Genomic DNA, 22,755 nt, shown 5'->3' with positions numbered 1-22,755 from the left:
ACCATTGTTACTGAATTTACTATAAAAAGCCACATTATAAAAATTATTTCCCTGTAAATTTCATTTTATTTTGTTTATAGCTGTCAGAAGTTTTTGAGCAGGAGATTGACCCCGTAATGCAATCACTGGGTTACTGTTGTGGTCGCAAGTACACTTTCAATCCACAAGTGTTATGTTGCTATGGTAAACAGCTATGCACTATACCACGAGATGCCAAGTACTACAGCTTCCAGAACAGGTTAGTTGATTTACGAATAATTTATTATTAATTACATTAAGGCACTTAATGTGAATATTAGAGAGTGAAGTCTTGTACTGATTGATCATTGGTTCTGGTAAAGATCAGGCATAAATAATATGATAATGTTCTTCTTTTATTGTATCTCCATAGGTAATGACCAGACTTTGCACTGTAACATTTTCATTTTCAGAATTAACGTAGAATGTAATTTTTATACAGATCACAGCATTGTGATCGTTGGTGTCAGTTTTATTTTTTTTTTTTCTTTTATAGTGGTATATGTTGAATGATTTAAGGGAGTATGTACACCTTTCGATAGTATAAATTTAGGAAAGTTCAAAATTTAATTTCTACATATCCTGAATTATTTTTACTCTGGCGTTTGTTATAGTGATTAGACAATACTTCTAGATCAATAAACAATTTTGAATCCAGAAAACTTTTATTGTTAAGGGTAATGAAATCGGGGGGTTGGGGGGAGTTGCAATTTGTACAGGGAAATTATTTTTGCTGATATCTTGTACAATTTCGAGTAATTTTAATGCTATCTTGTCTATTTTGTTCATAATGAGCATATTAATAAATACGGCCATTATCAGTTGAATATATAAATACAGTAGAACCTCTATTATCCGTGGTAATGAAGGGGATGGACTGAACAGTTAATCGAAAAAATCTGATAATCCGTACCATGAGAAATTTTATAATTTTCTCCATGGTCTTGTATTTAACTCGCTAGGTAGTGGATCAGAAGTTCACTAATTTAAGTCTAGTTGTCAACGACGGGTTTTTAAGGAGGAAGGAAGCCCTTTGTAATGACTGTCTCAGGAAAGATAGGAATAAAGGAGGTCTCATGTTGTAGATTTACATACTTTTTTACACTTTATCCTTTTTTCTTTTAAAGCGTAGTTGTAATTCCAATCTCGTATTCTGATGTGAGATGAGCTACAGTTTCTCTTTCTCACACCATTCAATTATTTCCAATTTTTTTCCGATACTTAGCACAACACTTTTCTGTTAACACCCGTAGAAGACATTTTATATACAAGTTATATTATAGAACGGCAATTCGAACAGTAGACAATGCTGTGTAATGTTAAAGGCTTGTAATAACTCTCTCTAGCAAAGACATATGTAGAACCTACTAATATGATGTACAAAACAGTAGTTCATATAAGTTATTTATTTCTGAAGAAAAAAAAAAAGAGCGAAAAAAATAGACAGTCAGATAATCTGCCAATCAGTTAATAAGGTGACGGATAATCGGGCTTCTACTGTAAATATTCTCCCCACCCCCACCACCCAGAAAGAATAATTAATGAAAAAAAAAACTTGAAATGATAAAGCGATGCTAAAGGCAGAGTTTGTTCTCAAGCAATTGCATGCAAAATTTCATGAATGAGGAAAACCTGTTTGGAAAATGTAAGTTATAGAAAATGAGTCACAAACTTACCGAAGATGAGAAGTTTTGTTCATATTGAAATAACCAAGTCAATTAAAATTTTTAATATATTTAATTTTTTTGATCCCTCTATGTTTATTAGGTAATTCTTGGTGAATAATTCAGTCATTAATATTTTTTTATGTTTTTTATTTATATTTTCTATATCTGGTTGATTAAGATTTAATTTGGGTGTAGAATTTCAATTTGTTTAGGTCTGTTCGACCTTGACACAGTCTCATGTGTTACGTCATAACTTGAAAGGTATTAGTGATATTAAAACTTTTTTTTTTCACCATACTATTGAGGAAAGCTCGTTTAAAAAAAGAGTGAAAAGATTCCTTCTTCAAGAGGTGTATATACTCTTTTAAAGTAAACTTTGCTTTGTCACTATCTAACAGGTTGGAGTATTTTCTTTATTGCACCTTTTTATACTTCTGACAGTTATATGTCGATAGTTCAGAGCAGTACTATCATAACTACCACTTTTGGGGAAAATGAAATTAGGATGTCATTCTATCATCTAACCTCATGTTATGCCAGTGCAATAAAATTGTATGTACTCTCGTTGCTGATTTAGCATGCAAATATGAATGACCATATTATTACATTAATATTTCGAAACAATGAAACTTCTAATTTGCCATACTGTAAAACCTAACAAAATGCTGTTTACGATAGTATTGTTTTGACCTGTCGAAATACAGTAATTCATTCTATTTATTATTATATACAAGGAAATTTTTTCTATAATTCTTTTCACGCAACTTAGTTCATATATCTCATTTCCTTCATGGCTGCAGTATTTTGTTTGGGCGCATGTAATACTTAAATTTCACCACTAACAAGTGACTGAGTCTTAACAATACAACTGGACAACATAGCTTGAGCTCGAATGTCTCGTGTTGTTCTGGTCCCTGGACGGCTAAAGAGCTGCGCCCTCGTGAACTAAGTTGCATGAAAAGGGGTCTAATACTTTTACAGACTAGCTGCATTGTCTGTCCCATGATGCACTATGAGTATTGTTGAAGGCAGCAAAAGTACATACCAGTTTGAAATATCAATGACAGAGTTCAGTGATATCTGTAATTTATAAATTCAGATTTATATATAGTAAAACTTCGTGTTTTATGAGGATCTGAAGAAAAAAACGCATAAGTGAGAAAATCATATAACTGAAATGACTTGTAATGACATCTGAAATAGCATTTGAAGACTATGAGAAGAACAAGTTCAGTCAATTCAGTAAAAATTTCACAAGAGAAATTTAAAACTCCTTAGTTAGCCATCTTTGAGTCTGTAACTCAGTACTCAAATTTATAACACATATCCTTGAATAATTTAAGATTATTTGTAAAAAATCTGAGCTGCTTAGAGCCTAAGCTGGCTGATATAACTTCTTACATTTCATCATCATTCTGCAGTTTATCGTTGCAAATATGTATTCATAATATAGACGAATATATAGAATTAAATGTGAAAAACACGTAAGTGAGGAGAAGTTTTACTGTATATATATATATATATATATATATATATATATATATATCTGTCAGCCCTGATTTAACATAAGCTACTATCTAGAGTAGGAATCTGCGAAATAGAAAAATATTGAAAATTTATTTTTCAGCTCGATCTTCTCAAAATTTTGCTACCTTGGGCCCAGGCCTATGCTTATGTGTGAATACGGCCTGTATACTGTATATTAATATTAACAGTAATATAGTTAGTTTTATGTCATTTCAATATTGACAAGTTCTTGAAATAATCATTTTAAGATATTAAAGTAAAGCAAATTTGATTGATACATTTATATGTTCTTACTTGTAATTATCATAATGAAATATTGCTGGTGCAAAAGAAGTTATTGAAAGGTCTGTGTTTGTGTGCGTGCGTGTGTTAATCTACATGTTAATTTTGAAATAAACAGCGATTTCACTAAGCAAAGAGAAGTTTAACATACACAGTATTGTGACTCTAATATCATTTTCACTAATAAGATATTCAAAGTCATTAGGTAGCCAAAAATACATGTCTAGACAAAGCGATTTGACTTTGTCAGTTACGATTATTTTTATTAGTTACATATTACAGTGGTTGAATGTTGTCTTGCATTAATATTTTTTTAAATGTTGTGTTAACATGTAAGGAATATTAATATTTATGTGCTTTTGAGACGTTGCTTGATTTACCATATTTACTTGTGTAATATTTGCTCATTTAATATTGCGAGTTCCTTTATTTACGTTATTTAATAGTGCTCTAATATTTTTTAAGTTTTAAAAGATGAAGCATATTAATGAAAAAAGAAAACTTTTTCAATTTATGTTCTTTTATACAAAATATACATTATTTTGTTTTCCGAAAATCTTATTAAGTGATATAATTTTTCTCAAGAAGTTTTTTTCTCAAGTTCCAGAAGGAAAAAAAACGGTCTGCCTAATTTTACTAAGCTCCAGGCACAACACATTGTGCATGTGCAGCAAACAGAGTGCTTGTAAATATATGCTACTTGTGGACAGTCTTGCAAAACTTGTTGCCTACATACAGGAGGACTGTCACCAAGACTCACCCCATTACTTTTTTCTGCTGCTGTACATTTGTGCCATTGTGTTGACTTCTTCATGGCCTTAAAAATAAAATAAAATTCCCTCCCCTTCAATTTTTAGCATAAAAACTATGTAGGTCTAAAACTTATGTGAATATTACACAAGTTAAAATTGTGTTCTGTTGCGTTATGTTAGTTGGCTAGTCACTGCAATGCACTTTAAAAATTATGTTAAATTATGCATATTTTGTTATGTGGAAAAATATATTTGTTTTATATGTATATATTTATGTACGTACAACAAATTACACACAAATATACCTTTCAAGTAAACAAGAAAAAGTAAATATGTATACTTTATAACACATAAGCATCAATTTAATACGTCCATTATATACATTTATTGCAATTTTTTACTTTCTCATTATATGAAGTAGGTATAAAGAAAACTTGTCGATGCCACAAGAAAATATATTTTGAGGATTTCACATACATGTACTTTTCAAGTGTTTGTGGTAATGAAAAGCAGTTTTAGACATGCCATCTCTCTCTGCACAAAATTTCTGTTGACACTATTGAACAAGTTTTGTTTGTTTGCAATGATCCTTTAGAGAGAGAGAGAAATCGTCCAGGTTTAATTAAGGATTACCACGAGGATCCAGAAATTAATAGCAAATGAATATAATGATTTATGTATGAATATTGTTATAAAAATAAAATGTAATAATTAAGCACTGTTGATTATCAGTTATAAAATATTAGAAGATGACTTTAAAATTAGCATATCCTTAATTAGATCTTCTGAGTGCATTTGTAATAATAATAATTTTCAGTGACCATTAATGTGTCTGTCTGGAATCAACACATATTGTCGATTTACTCAAAATTGGATCTTCGTGACTTTTTAATATGTAGAAATAGTATCATTCATATCGAAGGAAACAACTTTCCTAGAGAAAATATTGTATACAGAATTATTTCTACTGTTGTTTGTGATTTGATGTGTATATATCACATTTATTGCGATTGGTATAGTAGGCTCATAACCAAACTCATGACAGGCTATCTACCTTGTCCTACCCACTTCCCCCACAAAAAAAGTCGCTTTTTCGTAAGGTATTCGTTGTCCCTATTGTAATCCTCCCTTTTATGCGTGGGTGAATGTCCACAGAAGCAATTTTGTTACTTTTGTAACTTTCCTATATGATTTAGCAGTTCTACTGGTTATGTGAAAAAAAATAAATATGCTTAGAATCTCTTTACAAATCACTAATCTATTTTAGTATTTAAACAATATATTTTGTAAGTAGAAGAATGATAGTCATATCCTTTCCTGTTTTATGCTTTGTGGGCTGTTACAGTCTCAGATGCTTACTAGGTTGTCCCAAACTTCTCTTCCCTTAGGCTGGCAGTATAAGAGTTTAGAAGTGTAATATTGGAATTAATTCCAATATACAAATAAATACTAAGGTTGGATAAAAAGTAATGGCAACAGTTCGATATTTCTGACATGGCTTTATTCACAGGGGTACAACATTTACGTACCTTCTATATAGTCTCCCCCCCTTATTTATTACCTTTTGCCAAATGTTTGGAAGGCGTCATACACCATCAGCACGTCCATCTTTGTTGATGTTCCGTATTGACTGCCCTAAAGCATGGATAAGTTCATCTCTGGTATTGTACCGGGTCCCTCACAGTGGTTCTTTCACTTTGGTGAAAAGATCGTAATTGCATGGATCATATCGGGAGTACGGTTGATGTTCCAGTAGTCCGCGTTTTCCATATGCCTTGAAGGTACAGCGTGGTGCAGTATTACTGCATCAATGTCATATGCCACAATGAACATCTCCTTCACAGCACTTTATATAGGGTGCACTTTCTTTGGACGAGGAGAACCGGGATGCTTCCATTCATTTGATTGGCGTTTCAAATTTGGTTTATACGAGCGAGTCCAGGTTTCGTCCATAGTGACGATTCATCCAAGAAAGTCGTCACCTTCCCTTTGGTACCGGTGCAACAAGGCCTTCCCGGAACACTTTAACCCATCATGCAACTGTGCAATATGGCAACGCTGCATTGCCACATGCTTCACGCAGTCCCTGAAAACATTCTTGTGCACTACGACCTCGTGCCATTTCAATTTTGATCCAGAAACGTTGCTCTAGTTTTGTAAGCATGGTCTTAGGGCGCTCGCACTATCCCTATGAAGGTGAACATTCTACACACTGCAGTAGATTGACAGAGTACTGTCACCGCTAGCTGCACTAACTCATCTAACAGTCCTTGTTCATGTCCACACACCTGGCAGCTCTCGAACGCACTATCGTCACGTGACAGCAGTGTTGCCATTACTTTTTATCCAACCTATGTATTTTATGTGTATTTGTGCAGAATTAATTATATTGTTTAAACAGAACAGTCTTAAACACAAAAAATGACTGATATCTTGTAGCGAGAATTTGTCCACATTACTATGAAAAGGATGTGTATTTTGCATCAGATTTACCCTTTGGATATATTATCTTTATTATAAATTATTCATGGCACTTGATCTATAAACAGTAGAAAAATCAACAATAAAACAAAGAAAAAACAGAGCAGAATATTGCATAAGAAATTTGTTCACTTATAAACCTGAGCTCTCACGCAGAATCAACCGAATTCTCCACTAGGACTTAGCATGTGGCAGCCAGCCTACCTCATCTTCCCCTTCTCCCATAAGATGGTACAGACCCAGAAACAAAATTTGGGCCATCTGAATTTTCCAAGTTCCAATTATAACATACTGTGCGTGCTCAGTAAGCACAGGAGGCCCAAATTTTGCTTCTGGGTCTGTACAATGTTTTTTACCCCTAGGATGGTACAGTTTATAAACGAAGCCTTTTTTATTATTCTACAGAATGCCTTTTGTGTGCATCGCAGAAGACAATGTCAAATTATTTGGGTGCATAATAAATGAGTTCCTGTGTGTATGTCCTTAAATTACAGTGTAAGAAAGTAAGTTATAACCACAACATGATAAAATAACAGAATTTTTGTAACACTTAAAATATATAATGAGAAAGTATGTGTAATCCTCTTGACTTTATTTATTTTTTCTAAATTTGCAATATCTTAAAATAAAATTATTTAGTTATTCAAAAGTCATGAAAGATTTGATAGTCCGCTAATTTTTTAAGATGTAAGTTTATAGAAAAATGATAATACAGTTTTGTTCATAAAAGAGTAGAGTTTATTCAGATATAAATAAATTCCTGAGAATATGCCACACTGTTGAGCAGCTCTGCTTTCACCTCACAACTTCATTCACATTTCAAATTCCGTATTCTGAATTTTGTGTAATTTTCTGGACTTCTTGTAAAACAATTTACAGCATTTACATAATTTTCCACGGACTTTGGTCTGTAAGAAACCAGTCTCAAAAATTTTTACAGGCTTCCACAATGACCACAAATTGCAGGGTCCACATCTCAGTCTGGTTTTTGTACTCCAGCATTATAGCCAGTCTTTATTGTTGGTGAAAATCGTTCATAATATGCCACATTATTGTACCAGTGCCATAAAATATTACCATGCCAACTAGAAAGTCATGAGCTGTTGTGGTGGCATAACTTGTGCCAAATAGCTTACTACTACAACAGTGGAAAGTAATGATTAATAATATGCATGTGGTTAGCGACAGCATTGCCAATGCCATCGAGCGACTTACTATGAGAAAAAAAATACATAGGCATATTTAAACTTAAAGAGAAAAATGTTAGTTTGATATTTAAGAAACGTAATAACTAAATAAATTCAAAGCTATTTCTTTTTGTTTTTGTACCTTTGTCATCTATATGAATTTAAAATAAAATCTGAATTTCAATAAGAAAATGGAAGTAAAATTACTAGAAAAATAAATAATAATTATCTAGTCATTTGAAAGAAACGATTTGCTTAATATATTAACTGTGTGCTATCTTCTTTCATTTTATATTTTTGTAGCCTTTGAAAACCACAAATGAATTGTTTACATTATTTATTTCCACTTTTCACTTTACTTGGTCAAGATACATTGATTCCTTTTCACTGCACATAAATTTGTAAAATTCAGTACAACTTACATGTTATACTGAATGTCAATAATAGCTTTAATGCACGAGAGTTCATCTATTCCTCTCATCATTAGCTACAATACTCAAATCAATCATAACCTCATTATATTGTCCTTACAATTCCTTGTTTTTGGGAAACCTGACAATTATTTCCGTTCATTTGAATCTGGTAATTAAAACAGTCGTGTATGGCACAAATAACACGTCTTCAGCCATTTCCTTAAATTACAGGACATAAGAAACAAAGAGAAAAACATTTTACCAAAACATATTAACTGCCATGGACGCTGCTGTTAGTTATCTTATCGAACCGCTAGGTGGCAGTCGTGGAATATGTCGCCAATTTTTATTGTCACTTTCCACTATTGTAGTAGTAAGCTATTTGCTTGTGCTAAAGAAATGATACGAAATGATTTTCTGTGCAATAATATTAATTTTAATATATCACTGCTGTCATAGCAACCCCATTCTTCATAGATCATGATATCAAACTACCCGTCATTACAAATTTGATATATTTCTTTATTAATCGTTATATAATGCTGTCATACAAAAAATAGCATATCAAATACATTTATAATGTTATACAGTTCATGCATTCGTCAAAATTAGGAAATGGGTGAATTATTGACTCATGCAGTAAAATATAACATTATAAACTAGTTTCATAATATACCATACTGTTAGAGTTCTGAATATTCTTATTATGCAGTAACAATGTCTATTATTCTATTGTATTATATTTATTTACATCATCGCTTCACAGCTAGAATATGGAACATGTCAAAAAAATTTTAATAGTACTTCAAAGTCATAATTCATAGTCACAGTCCAGTTGAAATATATACGGAAGGGTTTTACAATAGACTGGTACAATACAAGGGGTTAGTATTGATACTTAATACAAGATAGAAATATTCATGCAGCATTGTCGAATGTCATAAATTTATCTACAGAATGGAAGGTGTGAGAAATAAGGTACTTCTTTAATTTGGTCCTAAATAATCTAATGTTTTGAGTTTGATTTTTTTATATCCCTAGGAAGGTTATTAAAAATTTTTGCTGCCAGATATATATTTATAGTAACACTGGATAGGTATAATTTGAATTTGTAGAGGCAAAGCCATTATTTTGTGGTATGAATTTGCACAAAAAAGAACTCAAGAATAGCTTGAATTGCTGTTGTTTACTTCTTGACATAGCAACAATAGTGAAACAATTGAAACTTAATCTTAGCATGCAGGCTTTCACGGCCGGTGTCTAGTTGAAACAGAGCTTCCGGGCTAAGATGCCGTGGTCTACTGGTGCTGACGTTACCAGACGTTTCGTCTACTTCTACGGCAGACATCTTCAGTGGTTAGGTATCCTCGGTCGAAGTCTTCTGCTCGGGATACCTGTAGCAACTGACGACGGCATCTTAGCCCGGAAGCTCTGTTTCAATTGAAACTTAATTTTCTATGAACAGAACTGTATTGTTTTTTCCGTAAAGTTACTTCTTAACAAAGAGAACTTAAAAATCTTCTGTGACTTTTGAATAACCCTGTGTTTCGTAAATAGTAACAATAGAACACAGATGCTATAGTTAAACGGAAATAAGATGATGTACATTGCAGTGGTTTGCCAATGAATTGTGGGTAGACCTAGAATTAGTAACTAACCTGCCAACTAAACATTCCAATATTTGTCAATGTATGCTTGCTTTATTGGTTATAAAATTATTTTAAACACGCATTAACTGTGTTCCCATGAAGTACAGCACGAACTTTTCAAGGTCACTTGATTTTCTTTGTGCTTTAGAAATTTCTTTGGTGACATCTCTGTATAACAGTTTAGAATTTGTAAGTGATCATTGTGCTCATGCTGATTGTATATGTGCATATTTAAAATGTTTCTTGACTGATTAATAGGAGTGTTTTTCATAATAATAATAATAATAATATTATTATTATTAATTTAACTTCGAAAACTTTTGTATATAAGAATTGATACAAGACATCATGGAATTGATAGACATATGGACATCACATGAAACCTTAACAACATAAATGTTGGTTCATATACTTACAGTTGGAGCCACTGATTTTGATGTGTAACTTCATAACAGTGCCCAGTCAACGAGCCACTGTTGTCCTGTATGAATGAGTTGTGATAGTGCTCTCCATCGCATATATTTTCACATCCTCTGCTCATGTCATTATTATGAAACATAGAAATGAATCACACCACAGTACAGTCTGAGTGGATTCAGTAGTGTGCCATAAAGTGACTTTTGTTCGCAATCATTTTACAGTAAGTTCCCTAAATTTTCTAAATTAAAATGAAACACATTGCATAGCCAGAACCAAGAAATTATTGCTAATGTTTATGACTTCAAAGAGACACGCTGGAATAAATTTTGTATCGAACATTGGACATCAACAGAAAAATGTTGACTGAGAAATTATTAGGTACAGGGTTTGGCTCTGTCAGGGTTGAGTCAGGATGGCCTGCCTGTCAGCATCGGATTCACTAATGCCACTTGGATAATCAGAGCATATATAATGCAGACAATAGTCCATTGTCTCTTGAACCTGGGATGATAATAGTCTTTTCCTGTCAGCCGTCCCAAGCTTTTTAAGGCCTGGATATTTCGCATTGTTTCATACCACTATGCACATTTTGAACAGCAGTTTTTTATATTCCAAATGTATTTGTTATTGGGCATTGAGACATGTTTGTTTCATGAAAAAGGGACGAAATTCAGTTTCTTTATCTTTCTTTCTGAAAATTCGTTATTTTGGGTTTAGATTTTTATTAATGTGGTTACCCAGTTGCTAAATAAATTTCTGGTATCCTTCCAAGCAAATAAATAATAACACACCCAACAGAGGCAACATAAGGAAATGAGCAAAAATTAAAAAAAAAAAATACTGTTAGTTACAATTTACTACAGTAACGCAAAAATAAAATATTTTATGCTCGACCAAGCCGAAATGTAGTAATTATACACCTGGTAGCAGCCCTTTAATGCATGTCATTAAAGTACACATATTCATTAAAGTTCAGGTTTTCGATTATTCTCGGATATGCAATCGAAAGACAACTGGCAAAATGTCACGCAGGCTGGAAATCCAATACTGTTACAGAAGGTTATGTTCTGTTACTATAATAATTAGCGTTAATTGTAAATAATATTCAAATAAATTCAATTTTTCATCTCGTTTTTCAATGTCGAATTCAATTTCAAGGTTATATCAAGATCGCCTACATTCGTTGCCCGGAAGAAATCAATACTTTCGCGTCTGCGCACATCTCACAATTTACGAGATTGCACAAGCTCCCCAGTCACATAAGAATAAAATGAATACTTATGAATAATTTCAAGTTAGAAATATGGTCGAGCATAAAAAGTCGTATGAAACGTGCCTATAATGGTAATTAAGACGCTCGTATGAAAATTATGGAACTCGCGCTCGTTTCATAAACATCCTCGCGTCTTAATTACTATCATTATAGGCTCGTTGCATAATGTACTATTATATTATTCTTGTGTCTTGCAATGCATTGTGCTCGAAAATCAGCTGTTTATAATAAAATGTAAAGTGGCACTTTTTTCAGTTTGACAACTTATATTAGTTGCAGAAAGAAGGTTACAAAAAACCATGATCATTATTCTTTATTAAAATAATACAGTGATGACAAATGTTGTATTAATGTCTTTTAATCTAACATTACAATTCCAGTTCCGTATATGCAGAAAATAATAATTTTCTCGAATGTTGATATTAATTGATACAAAGAGAGAATTGTGATATAATTTAGATAATAGAAAGATCATTTTAATGTTCAAGAAATAGGATGGTGACAGCGATAAAGACTGTAAAGAATTATTCTTACATAGAAATAAAATGTATCATATAAATTATTTTGAGACATGACAGACAAGAGAAAAGCAAGATGAAAATTATGGTAAAGAATGTATGTGTGGCTCCCTAATTATAAGTGAACCTGTAAAGGAATATTCATTCTTGTACCATGTGATCTGCCTACCTGTTCATTAGATCTTCAGTAGCTTCAATAAACAATGAATCAAAGCAGTGATGTTTATTCTAACAATCCCTTCTTGTATTGAATTACAGAGTGAACCGTAAGTAATGTCTTTAATTTTAAGGGGTTATTCTTTGTGACATTTAAAAAAAAAAGTTTAATACAGTTTTGCTCGTTTTTGCTTCCTTTTCGGAAAAAAGAATATTTTATGCTCGACCATGCCGAAATGTAGTAATTATACACCTGGTAGCTGCCCTTTAATGGACCTCATTAAAGTACACCTATTCATTAAAGTTCAGGTGTTCCACCAATCAGAAAATACCATTGTAGCAATATGAAAGCGCAAGTATCGATTATTCTCAGATATGCAATCGAAAGACAACTAGCATGAGATTAGATTAATAATTAGCGTTAATTGTAAATATTCAAGTAAATTCAATTTGTCATCTCGTTTTTCAATGTCTAATTCAATTTCAAGGTTATATCAAGATTGTTTATTTTACTCTCTAGATTATATCAAGGTCAATGTCGACATTTGTTTCTCGGAAAAAATCAATACTTTCGCGTCTGCGCACATCTCACAATTTACGAGGTATTGCACAAGGTCAGTTCCGCTCCTCAGTCAGATAAGAATAACATGAATACTTATGAATAATTTCAAGTTAGAAATATGGTCGAGCATAAAAAGTCGTATGAAACTTTACTAGAATGGTAATTAAGACGCTCGTATGAAAATTATGAAACTCGCTTGCGCTCATTTCACAAACATACTCGCGTCTTAATTACTACCATTATAGGCTCATTGCATAATGTACTATTATATGAAACATTTCATAGTGTATTTTGGGAAAGCTACTGAATTAATTCCCAATATACTCAGTTAATTTATGAGAACAGTGTACTATGATAATAAATGATTGAAAGAATTTTAGTTTTTTCCTTTATATGTGCAGAAATTTTATCTAAACAAATGTAACTTTTCCTTCTGGAAAGAAATTTTAAAATGTTACATTCATTTAGATCAAATTTCTTCACATTTAAAGGACAAAACTAAAATTCTTTCAATCATTTATTATCATAATACCCTACTCTCTTAAACTGATAGAGAATATTGGGAATTAAATCAATGTCTTTCCCAAACTCGCTATGAAATGTTTAATATAAAACACTTTTTATCCCAGAAAGGAAGCAAAAACTAGCAAAATTGTATTAAACCTTTTTGTTTGAATTATCTCAAAGAATAATCCCCTTAAATTAATGACATCATTTACGGTTTGCTCTATATATCATTTGTGTTACTGACCTGAGTATCCCTATCTGCATTAACTATTAGCTCCAAGTCTGAATATTCCTCGGTTTATTTGAAATTTCTCTTTATTTCTGTACTATGGCTATGCTTTTATTTTGAAATTAGGTAATGATATGTATTATTAAGACATATTATGTTTATATTTTATTTACATAAAGTGAAAGTCTAAAAACGTAGTAACATTGATATTTGATGACACATTTGAGTTAGAATATTATGTTTACGTCTTTAGATATAAATTTTTATTAGCTGAAATGATTACAAGGAGATGTTTTTAACAATGTGGAACACAGTAATGTGTGTTTAACAGTTGTAACACCCCATGGCTTATTTGTCCCTCAAAACCGTTCATGTTTGCTTGTCTGCTTGATTTACATTGCTTTTGTGATTTCTTTCTCCCTCTCTTACCTTTTCATTTTTCTCTCTCATTCTTTTTTTTTTTACACATTTTCTGCTGCACTCGTTTCCTTCCCTGTGCTTGCCTGGTGCACTGGTTGTTGTTTGTGAATGTGGCTGCCCTCAAACCTTGGCTTGCTGGTGATTTGGGGATTGGAAACAACGGTAATTGCAGCCTAAAGACTCTAGGTCTTCTCTCCGACAGATATACCTTCTGTCAGAAATGTTTCAATGACATCCCAGGAGACACAGTCACACTCGGGGATGATCCCACGCAGCCTCAAACGTAAGTACCATTGCATTACTACTTCAATATTGCTGGTTTTTAACAAGAATAGTCTTGATATATTTGAAGACCTGAATTGACAAACTTCCAAGTCCAATATTTACCGAATTTGACTTTTTACCTCATATATGTTGTATTTGTATAGGCTATCATCCTGTAAAAAAGAGTATCCCAAGTCAGATTCTGAGCCTGTGTTTTTTAATCATACAAATTTGCAGCGCTTTTTTTCAGCTGGAACGCATTCCAGTAAACTTTTTGCCTTTACAAATTCCAACGGGATATATTTTATAAACGAAATTGAAAATTAAAATTACCGCCACTGTCGAGTCCAAGAATTTACATTTTGTCATTATTATCGTTGGTGCAAAAGTAACTCATGCAATCTAGTGTTGCCATCTTCCGTTATTGATCCTGAAACTATAGTTCGAAATCGCAAAATTTCTGTTATGCTTAAAATCTATGAGCTCCGTTTGGAACTTATTGTAATATAAGGTATGTAGGCCTAATATTTTTAAACCTATGTTTTTGTTGAATAATGTGATCAAGTGATAGAGTTCCGGTAAACTTTTTTCCAGAAAAAAAAAACACTGCAAATTTGTATTGCAGTACCGGTACTCTTATAACAAGCGTACATAGTTTTTATGCTCTCCTGAAAATGTTACTTCAATGGATGTTTGCAATTCAGGTCTTCAGTGCAAGATTTTGACAAATGAAGTACAAAGTTTCGAGATACGAAGTTCGCATTGGAATTCTTGATTAAATTATATAAATGTTTCGGTACAATTACAAAACTCAAAATTTGATTATTACTAAAAAAAAAAAACAAAAGCTGTTTTGTCTAATAAGTAATGCTCAGCTGTTTTTTGTGTGTGAATCTGTTCACGTGTTACATTACAAGTCAGTACAGGTCAGTGAGCTGTGATCAGAGCTTGCATCATACAGTCGCACAGTCTGGACACAGTAACTCCTCTCCTATTTAACAGATCTCTATGATGAAACTTTGTACAGAAGTTGCATTTGTACATTTTTTTGTGTATAAACTCTGATTACTTGTTTGTAAGAGCTTTATAGGGAATGGTTTTAGATTAAATAACTTTTCTGCAGAGTAACGGATTTTTATGAAACTTTGTATAGGTAGACTTAGTATATTATTTTTTGTTTAGAAACTCTGATTACGTTTTTGTAAGAGGAACTGCTACCTCATTGAGGGTGATTTTTGACCAAATTAATAACTTTTCTTCTATATAACAGGTTTCATTGAAACTTTGTAGAGAAGTTACAGGTAGCGTATATTTATTGTGTATGAACTCTGATTACGTATTTGTAAAAGGAAGTACCTCTTTATAAGGGATGATTTTAGACAAACTTAATAACTTCTCTCCTATATAACAGATTTTTTATGAAACTGAACGTATTGTCTTCTTTTGCAACTCTTGGACTAATTATAAGCAGGTACTCGAAATCTGTAGAAGACATTGTAATGAAATTTTTGAATTGACTACTGATTTTTTATTTTCAAAATATTGAGGAACTTCAATGCACCATTATCGTTTCTATATAGATTTGCTTGCCGCCACTGTTTTTGTTCCTTTTGCAAATAATATCATCTCATGAGAATGAAAGCAGCAGTCATGACTTTTACGTTCAACATCTCAACAAGAATTAATAAACTACCGAAACACTTTTGAACTGAGCATTCTAAGTGAGCATTACATTACAGTGCTCGGCTCAAGTCAGTTGCTAGCTTTAGGGTTTCACTTTCCACCTTGCAAACTATTTCACTTTTCTACACCTCTGCCTGTGAAAGAATGTGTGTGTACAGACTGTCAATTTTCTTTTTCCTTAGAAAATTAACTTCATAAAAATCCTTAGCAACTTCATTCTGTATTCTAGCAATGAAATGTCCTTTCCCTGTGTTGGAAATTTCACTATAACAAATTATCCTTATATTCCTCGTTTTCTTCTCTTGCTGTTCTTTATCCGCAGTGGTTCCTGTTGTAGAATAGTAGTTTCTCTGTTCAGGGTCTGCCACGACCACTCCCTAACCTGGAGCAATTATTCTGCCCTTAAAACATTAAATTTCCTTTTTCGTTTCAAGTGATTTTAATATTAAAAAATTTATTTCTTTAGCGTAATTTTAAACTAATTGAATTCCTATGCAAAGGTGTATGCCAGTGATGTCAAAGCAAGCGCATTTTTCTGACCTTGACGTCGTGCGCGGGCAGCAAGCGCTAAGTATGGAAAGAGGAAGGTTTGTGTATATGAATAAGCAATCTGTTGGATTAAGAAAACAGTGGTGCACAAACTTCAAGCGGAACGTGAAATTTTATGTCGTTATTTTTATATGGCTTTCTGTTTAATATTATCTATATTGTCTGTAAAACAAAAGTACCAACACTGATTTCTTAATATTGCACTTGTGTTTTAAATCTTAATAACATAATAGAGAGTTAAGAAGGAATATTCACTTAAATTCCATAGTAGTATAATATTATACTGTATTAAGTGAATGAAACACATCATTCATAAAGAAAGTGATATTCCAAAGAAAGAGATTGAGTATGACATGATAAGTTGCAATTTATATTGATGGCATCTTTAACCTTACAAAAGTAATCAATAAACTAATCAAAACAATATTACAGTACAAAGCAAAGTTACCTAGGTACTGTATCTGCTTTAAGTGTAACTAATATTACATAACAAAACTCTTATCGCATTATGCTTTTAAGGTGATATTTGTGAGCAACTTCCTATCATCAGAATATTAAATTATGTTCTCGAAATCTGCTGAAGCTATAGAGCTGACATTTTTCCAACACATGGGCACGTATCTTTTGCTTATGATGTAACAGTAGTTGCTTTGTTAATTCATTTCCTTACAAACAATTTCCATGCGAATATATTTTCAGTACACTATCTCCAGTAATACGTATATACGGTATATTAGATTTACGAAAACATTCTGTAAGGCTACTAAATAAATAGGCCTATACCTGAAAATTCCACTTTTCTATACGAAAAGTTGAGAAAATATTTCTTTTGAATAAAAAATCAAACTTGTGAAAAATGAGCATTAAAATTAAAACTTACATTCTTATAATGCACTTATACTTCTCAGGCAAATCTAAAAATTAACATGGATACAGTTTTAATAAGTTCTCTTCCCTTTATCCATTGGATCAGTGCTGGCCATCCCTGAATATAGCTCTCTTTCCTTTCCGCTGTAAAGCGCTCAGGCTCTCCTGGGCTCTAAAGCGCGCGCTTGCTCCTCTGGGCATCAATTGACATGCCTGGTGTATGCTGTAGCTTACATGTATAGGTTTTTTTTATACTTGCTTTAACATCTCTGGTCATATCGCGAGTTAATCTTTTGGGTGAAATCGAAGGCCTGTGTACTTTGTTGAACTGGTTATATTGTAGTGAACTACGAGGTTCATTCAGGAAGTAAGTTCCAATCACGTCCAGAGATGGTGTGACTAGTTGGACAGGAATGTGCATGTATAGCATTGGAGAGGAGGTATGTGGGAATAATGCAGTGAAGTTTCAGTCTCGTGACGGCAGTATTTATTGCACAGCACTGATATTGTCTCTCGCCAACTGCGAGATTCGTGTAGTTATCAGAGTTCTGCATGCTCAGAAGCAATCTCTAGCAGAGATCCACCGCCAATTCTGCAACAAGTATGGACCCGACATTATGAGCGACAGTATGGTCAGATGATGGTGCAGGCAATTCACTGAAGGCCAAAACAATGTGCACGATGAAGACCATAGTAGCCGACCGTCCCTGGTGACGCTAGAATTGATGGAAAGTGTGTGGCAAGCAGTTTTACAGAACTGATGCTTCACAGTTCCAGAACTCTCTAGTCAATTCCCCCCAGATGTCTCACTCACTGCTGCATGAAATCGTCTCTCAGTGGCTTGGTTTTCGAAAAGTGTGTGCAAGACGGGTGCCAAAGCAGCTGACAGATGAACATGAAACGAAACATCTGGCCACAGCATTGACATTCCTCCAGCGGTACACAGAGAAAGGTGACGAGTTTCTCGACAATGTTGTCACTGGGGTTGAAACATGGGTGTCACATACCACACCAGAAACAAAAAAGGAAATATATCTTGATTTTGATGTATGACCATTTTGGAGTTGTGTACTTCATCATCAACTGTCTGCTGATGTTATATGATCTTGTTTCTTGCCGATCACTGTCATTTTAATAATTCAACTTCAGGGGCATTATTGTCCAACATTTCTGCCAGCCTTTGGCATAGCTCAGATGGTAGGCTGATCCAGAGCCTCTCTCGGGCATGAGTTCCCACTTTGGCTAATTACTTGGTTGAATTTTCTTCACTGAGATTTTCCTCAGTAGTATGGCGAATGTTAGATAATCACCTGGCAGAAATTCGGCCTCATCTTGCAAAATACCAACATATAAACTCATTCATTCATTGGAAATTCTCAGAACCAAAACACACTTCGAATTAAGCATTTTATAATTATCTGCAGCAGAGGGAGCCCCTCCCCCCACCCCACCTGAAGATCTACAAGATCCATGGTAGGAAAGTTAACATACTGCTTAACTAACAGCATATTCCTTTAGACACACAGAAAACTATAAGAATAAATCACACTTCTGTAAGAGCACAAAGGATAAGACAAAAACAAAAATGCTCGCTCATCCTAAAGATACGGTCACACGTCGCTACTTTTGCTGCGCAACTTTTGTACTGCAGCTGCAAAAGTTGCGTGTCGTGTTCACACGTAAGCCAAAAGTAGCATGCTTCACGCTACTTTTCGTGCTGCACAACCCCCGAGTGCTGCAAAAGTTGCAACTGGAGGTTGCGAGTCTGTTCACACACAAGGTGCTACTTTTGCAGCCGCAGTCATGCTGCAGGTTTCCATCTCCGTGTTGACTTTTCAATATACATTTTGTGGTTATGTTCGCATTATTAAGAAACTCATGTGAAAGCTTGCTTATTTGTTGCTTTTCTGTACTAACAAGTATTTAGAAATTGGCATTATTTTTACTATAAAGCTTTTAAAAAACGCCTATATACTTAAATGATAACCAACAGCATATTCACGTAATCAATGGTGGCAACCCTCCTGTTTGAAACCACGATACAGAAAATAAAAAAAAATGAATTATATCGTCAGCAAATATGCTTGGACTGTGTTGTGTATTTAATAATTGTTACAAATAATATATTTTCATCACATCTAACATTAAAATATATCCAAACAATAAAAGTATCATTGCCACATTTGGGTGGCAACACTGGTTGCAACCGCAGCAAAAGTTTCAACAAAACCGATATCAAAAATGCTGCGGCTGCAACCCTGAGAACCTTGTTCACATGTCGCTACTTTTATGCTGCACGCAGCATGAAAAAGTAGCGGGCTGGAGGTTCGGCAGCCGCTACTTTTCGAGTTGCACCGTTGTTCACATGTCGCAGTACGAGAGTTGCGCAGTTTTTTGTATTGCAGCGCTGCAAAAATAGGACTGTGACTGTATCTTAATGCTCTTATATAAATAAGCTGTATTCAATCAACGAAATTCAGATACTAGCTATGATTCATCTCTTCACTAATCATTTATAAACACAGATTATGAAGATTGTAATTGCCAAATACTCATACAACTCAGGCTAACTGGCCCATATCCACCGCTGTGAAGTAACGGTCAGCATGCCTGACCATGAAACGAGCTGGCCCAGGTTCAAATTCTGGTTGGGACAAGTTGCCTGGTTAAGGGTTTTTTTTTCGGGGTTTTTCTTCAACCCATTAAGAGCAAATGCTGTGTAGCTTTCGGTGCTGGACCCTGGACTCATTTTGCCGGCATTATTACCTTCATCTCATTCAGATGCTAAATAACCCAATATGTTGATAAAGTGTCGTAAAATAACCAATTAAAAAAGAATACACATTATTATAACCAGTGAGGTTCCAAATAGGAAATGTAACACGTCTTTCATGATTTAGAATTTAAAAAAACTGTGTTTTTGAGATGGGCTGTCATGCGCATTCGAAATACAAATTAATCGTATTTCGAATTACATACATTTTAAAGTATATAAATGTATATATCAAACTAGGGCATATTAAATGCTTCGGAATGTATTGTATTTTGAATTAACTGATTTCTAAATGATGAGTTTTTACTGTATCACCAAATTCCATCAGTGCTAAACAACCTAGTAGTTGATCAGCATTGTTAACCAACTAAAACAAAATTCATGTCATCAGAAAAATCTGAATAAATATGAAAACAAAACTAAGCAAAGTGAATGTGCAAAGAAAAATGACATTTCCTCATGAAAGCAAAAGTGAGAAGTTGAGCATGTAGGGAATTTGTGTAAATAGATAAACTACAAATGTTTCTTTTTACCATACAGTAGAACTTCAATTATCTGTTATAATAGACAGGAAATGGTTGTGGTTAACTGAAAATTACAGATAATCTGTTTTAGTTAGAGATTGTATTGTTTAGTCAACTGTCCGAGGTAGGGTGGCCAGTTTTCCTTTTCCCCGCCATTGCATACATCATTACATATTACACTAATCAGACTTAAGATGTATACAAACAATATATTGTTATTTTTATTTTTTTTATTTTACTAGGTTATTTTACGACGCTTTATCAACAGCTTAGGTTATTTAGCATCTGAATGAGATGAAGGTGATAATGCCGGTGAAATGATTCTGGGGTCCAGCACCGAAAGTTACTCAGCATTTGTTCATATTGGGTTGAGGGAAAACCCCAGAAAAAAACCTCAACCAGGTAACTTGTCCCGGCCGGGAATCGAACCTGGGCCACCTGGTTTCGCGGCCAGACGTGCTAACCATTACTCCACAGGTGTGGACTTCTGATGAGAAAATTTAGTTAAATAATAACATTATCTTGTCAAGATAAAATTATTCGTTAGAATAATTTTCTATTCCACAAATAATACATCCAAGATGATTAATACTATTTTTATTCTTCTCAATTATATTTATCTTGTTTAATTCTATAAATTATTTCTCACATATTCCAATTAAATCATTAACAGAAAAAAAAATAATTTATATAAAAATTATAAATTGAAAATTATAAGTAATTTATTTTCAGTATTTGATCCATCAACAAGTATAATAAATCTATCATTAAATTGAATTAGCACTGTATTAGGATTATTCATTATCCCAATAAGATTTTGATTAATTCCATCACGACATTATATTCTGTGAAATAAACTATTGACAAATCTACACACAGAATTCAAAACATTACTCGGAACAAAAAACACTTATAAAGGAGCTTCATTTATCTTCATCTCTTTATTTTCAATGATTATATTTAATAACTTCCTAGGTCTATTCCCATACATCTTTACTAGAACAAGTCATATAGTATTAACATTATCATTAGCACTACCCCTCTGAGTTAGTTTTATACTATTTGGTTGGATTAATAATACTCAACATATATTTGCACACCTTGTACCACAAGGAACTACCCCAATTCTAATACCATTTATAGTATGTATTGAAACAATTAGAAACATAATCCAACCTTGAACACTAGCAGTACGATTAGCTGCAAATATAATTGCTGGACATTTATTATTAACCTTATTAGGAAATACAGGTCCATTCCTAAGTTATATAATATTAAGATTATTAATTATAACCCAAATTGCATTATTAATTTTAGAATCCGCAGTAGCCATTATTCAATCATATGTAGTTGCAATATTAAGCACCTTATATTCTAGAGAAGTAAATTAATGACAAGACACGCAAACCACCCATTTCATTTGGTTGATCAAAGTCCATGACCATTAACGGGAGCTATTGGAGCAATAGTAACAATAACAGGTATGATTAAATGATTTCACCAATATAATCAAGAGCTATTAATAATTGGTATAACTATTATATTATTAACAATAATTCAGTGATGACGAGACATTGTACGAGAAGGTACTTATCAAAGATTACACATCAAGATAGTAACAAAAGGATTACGATGAGGTATAATCCTATTTATTATTTCAGAAGTATTCTTCTTCATTTCATTTTTCTGAGCATTCTTCCATAGAAGTTTATCTCCAACTATTGATATTGGCTCCCTATGACTAATACATACCAAATGAGATTTCATGTTAATTTTTAGTTTTCTCACGTGAAGAAAGTTCGAATAAATGGTATCCTCCTGATTCAGGAAACGCAACAGTAAGTCAGCTGATTCCAAGGCTAATGATGACGTAATACACAAAAAGTAGTCGTAGTTAATCTACTGGATATTCTTGAATTAAAGAAAAGATATCAAAGACTCACGAATATTAAGAACTGCTTTCATAGAAGTTCTAACATCTAGAAATTCGTCTTCACCAATAAAATCACCAAATTTATAATTAACTTACTGCAA

The 22,755-nt window shown here is 33.2% G+C and overlaps 1 protein-coding gene and 1 pseudogene across 6 annotated transcripts in view; both read left to right on the top strand.

The window, feature by feature from the left end:
• nej (nejire) overlaps window positions 1–22,755 on the top strand; it is a 304,634-nt gene that overhangs the window by 217,505 nt on the left and 64,374 nt on the right. For 3 of the 6 annotated variants that reach the window (XM_069841285.1, XM_069841283.1, XM_069841282.1), the window contains 2 exons: window positions 81–238; window positions 14,264–14,344. In XM_069841285.1, the coding sequence (XP_069697386.1) occupies window positions 81–238; window positions 14,264–14,344 (239 nt within the window). Of the gene's footprint in view, window positions 1–80; window positions 239–14,233; window positions 14,345–22,755 lie in introns of all 6 variants that reach the window. The other 3 variants (XM_069841284.1, XM_069841281.1, XM_069841280.1) reach the window with 1 other exon arrangement.
• Window positions 17,838–22,448, top strand: LOC138711271 (ATP synthase subunit a-like; annotated as a pseudogene).

Source organism: Periplaneta americana, chromosome 12 (assembly GCF_040183065.1).
Source record: "Periplaneta americana isolate PAMFEO1 chromosome 12, P.americana_PAMFEO1_priV1, whole genome shotgun sequence".
Lineage (NCBI taxonomy): Eukaryota > Metazoa > Arthropoda > Insecta > Blattodea > Blattidae > Periplaneta > Periplaneta americana.
Note: the sequence above shows the minus strand (reverse complement) of the source record. Positions and strands in the feature narration are given on the sequence as shown.